At 45.5% G+C, this 3,131-nt stretch overlaps 1 protein-coding gene across 1 annotated transcript in view; it reads left to right on the top strand.

The window, feature by feature from the left end:
- Positions 1-624: 624 nt before the first annotated feature.
- Positions 625-3,131, top strand: part of LOC125301762 (polyhomeotic-like protein 2) — a 29,645-nt gene continuing 27,138 nt past the window's right edge. Inside the window, exon 1 of the mRNA XM_048254490.1 lies at positions 625-837. Coding sequence (XP_048110447.1) covers positions 800-837 — 38 coding nt within the window. The 5' untranslated portion in view covers positions 625-799. The remainder of the gene's footprint in view (positions 838-3,131) is intronic.

Genomic DNA, 3,131 nt, shown 5'->3' with positions numbered 1-3,131 from the left:
TTTACCAGCCAGTAATATGAAGCGATGTGGTGCACTGTTTATAGCTCATTATTTTTATTATAATATTTTATAATTATATAGTCTCCAGCCTCATCGCCTGGAGACTATATCAGTTTTATTATTATTGAAAAAGAAAATCTCATTAAGAAATTGTAATATAGTCCCCTCAAGACAGAATATTATATCAGCTTTTGTAGCAGCGTTACACCCAATAGCTTCTCTAGATTAAACACAGTAAAACCATAGTCACAATATCTCTTTCAGATATTGCAGTAAATATAGTAGGCTGCAGTGAATATATTGTAAGTATAGTGTGCAGCAGACTCTTGCACAGAAACACCATGGTCCACTTGCTAACTTAATTTAAGCAGATGGCCACTGTGTCAGGTATCATCTGTCTGTGCAGTAGACATGACATGAGTCTTCTGTAGGTGCAGTGCATACTACTGTGGGGGGAGGGCTTTTTTCATAAGACTAAACATCATTACCAGCGCCTTTATTAGTAGAGCCCTCACTGGCCAATCAGACGTCGACAGTGCTGGGGAATGCCGATGGCCTCCGGTTGGCTGTTGCTAGGATACGCATAATCACGGGGAGAGGCAGGGAGGCTGCTTGCTTGCGTGTGGGGCAGAGCGTTAGAGCAGCAGGCGTGCGTGTGTGTGTGAAGGACTGTGTGAGCGAGGGGGAGAGATAGAACCAGAACGAGAGTGTGTGTGTGTGTGTGGCGGGACATAGGCTGGATGCAGGGAGGGAGAGACGTGGCGACAGGCAGACAAAGAATCCGCGGCGTCCCGAGGGAATGGGGCACCACACAGGCTCTCCTGGAGCGCAGAGGAGGTAGGAGCCGGCAAGGGCTTTGTTTTATGCCAAAGAGGAAATCCCTCTCCATCTCTCTCCCTCTCTCGGTCATCCTCTCTCTCTCTATCTCTCTCTCTCTCTCTCTCTGTCTCTCTCTCTGTCTCATCCCCATTCCTTACATCCGTAATGTCACTCCCTCTGTCTACCTCTATCTCTCTGTCTTTCATTCATGATTTGTAGTATTTTACTGATTTTGTAGTGTCTCATTTGTAGTATCTCTCTCATTTACCCCAATTCAATCTTGTTTTTCAGTCAGTCTGTTTTGTGTGTGTGTGTGTGTGTGTGTGTGTGTGTGTGTGTGTGTGTGTGTGTCCATGTCATCTCTTTCCCTCTCCCATTCATGATGGTCTCTTTCCCTCTGTTTCTCTTCTTCTGTCTCTCTATCACTATGTCTCTCTTGCTTCTCCATATCCACACAGTTGCTATTTCTCTCTCTCTCTGCTATCTCTCTCTCTCTCTCTCTCTCTCTCTCTCTCTCTCTCTCTCTCCTGCTGTCGATATTTCACTCTTTCACAGTCAGTCTCTGTCATTTTCTCTCTTTCTCCTTCACCCACTCGGCTACTAAAGCCTCCCCCTCTTTCACTGTTACAGATTCTCCCTTTCTCTAGCATCGTTGTTTTCTCTTTCTATTTCCCTCTGTCACTCTCTCTCTCCTCCATTCCCCATCCTCTATCACTGTCTGTCACTCTCTCTCTCTCTCTCTCCTTCTCTCTCGTTCTCCTTGTCTCTGTTTCTCTGTCACCCCTTTGCGTACATTCCATATCAAGCTGTAAATTATTTTCCTGTCCTTATCATTGTATTTCTTTTTCCGCCATGCTTCCTTTTCACTCTGTGTGTGTGTGTGTGGCGGGACATAGGCTGGATGGGGAGGAGGGAGAGGCGTGGCGACAGGCAGACAAAGAATCCGCGGCGTCCGGGAATGGGGCACCACACAGGCTCTCCTGGAGCGCAGAGGGAGGTAGGAGCCGGCAAAGGGCTTTGTTTTATGCCAAAGGGAGAAATCCCTCTCCATCTCTCCCCTCTCGGTCATCCCTCTCTCTCTCTCTCTCTCTCTCTCTCTCTCTCTCTGTCTCTCTCCTCATCCCATTCCTTACATCCGTAATGTCACTCCCTCTGTCTACCTCTATCTCTCTGTCTTTCATTCATGATTTGTAGTATTTTACTGATTTTGTAGTGTCTCATTTGTAGTATCTCTCTCATTTACCCCAATTCAATCTTGTTTTTCAGTCAGTCTGTTTTTGTGTGTGTGTGTGTGTGTGTGTGTGTGTGTGTGTGTGTGTGTGTGTCCATGTCATCTCTTTCCCTCTCCCATTCATGATGGTCTCTTTCCCTCTGTTTCTCTTCTTCTGTCTCTCTATCACTATGTCTCTCTTGCTTCTCCATATCCACACAGTTGCTATTTCTCTCTCTCTCTCGCTGCTATCTCTCTCTCTCTCTCTCTCTCTCTCTCTCTCTCTCTCCTGCTGTCGATATTTCACTCTTTCACAGTCAGTCTCTGTCATTTTCTCTCTTTCTCCTTCACCCACTCGGCTACTAAAGCCTCCCCCTCTTTCACTGTTACAGATTCTCCCTTTCTCTAGCATCGTTGTTTTCTCTTTCTATTTCCCTCTGTCACTCTCTCTCTCCTCCATTCCCCATCCTCTATCACTGTCTGTCACTCTCTCTCTCTCTCTCTCCTTCTCTCTCGTTCTCCTTGTCTCTGTTTCTCTGTCACCCCCTTTGCGTACATTCCATATCAAGCTGTAAATTATTTTCCTGTCCTTATCATTGTATTTCTTTTTCCGCCATGCTTCCTTTTTCACTCTGTGTGTGTGTGTGTGTGTGTGTGTGTGTGTGTGTGTGTGTGTGCGCTAATGTGTGCACATGTGTGTCCTTGCGTGTTCATGTCTGCAATTGCATGTGCCTGTTGGACTTTTACCAGCAAATGTTCTGCTTTTTCATGATGAATTGCAGTTTTGTATCTACAGCCATAAACTAGTGTCCAAATTGAGACAAACACTTGAAATATATCCATGTATTTTTGCATCAAGCATAACTGCAATGGCTGATTTTAGTGCACCAGAGTAAAATCCCGCAGAGGCCTTTAATTTAATGCCGAGTCTTGGCAACGCTGGTGTTTACCAGTTAGCCGTCACACTCTGTACTGCGGAATGTCAAAAGTGCAGCAGTCAGTGTATGTCATCTTGCATACTTTTTGCAATTGTGGATGATTCCCTCAGCTGGATATCGTTCATGAAACAGGAGAAATACTCCCACCCCCTACATCCAAACAC

This window comes from Alosa alosa, chromosome 10 (assembly GCF_017589495.1).
Source record: "Alosa alosa isolate M-15738 ecotype Scorff River chromosome 10, AALO_Geno_1.1, whole genome shotgun sequence".
In the NCBI taxonomy this organism is placed as follows: domain Eukaryota; kingdom Metazoa; phylum Chordata; class Actinopteri; order Clupeiformes; family Clupeidae; genus Alosa; species Alosa alosa.
Note: the sequence above shows the minus strand (reverse complement) of the source record. Positions and strands in the feature narration are given on the sequence as shown.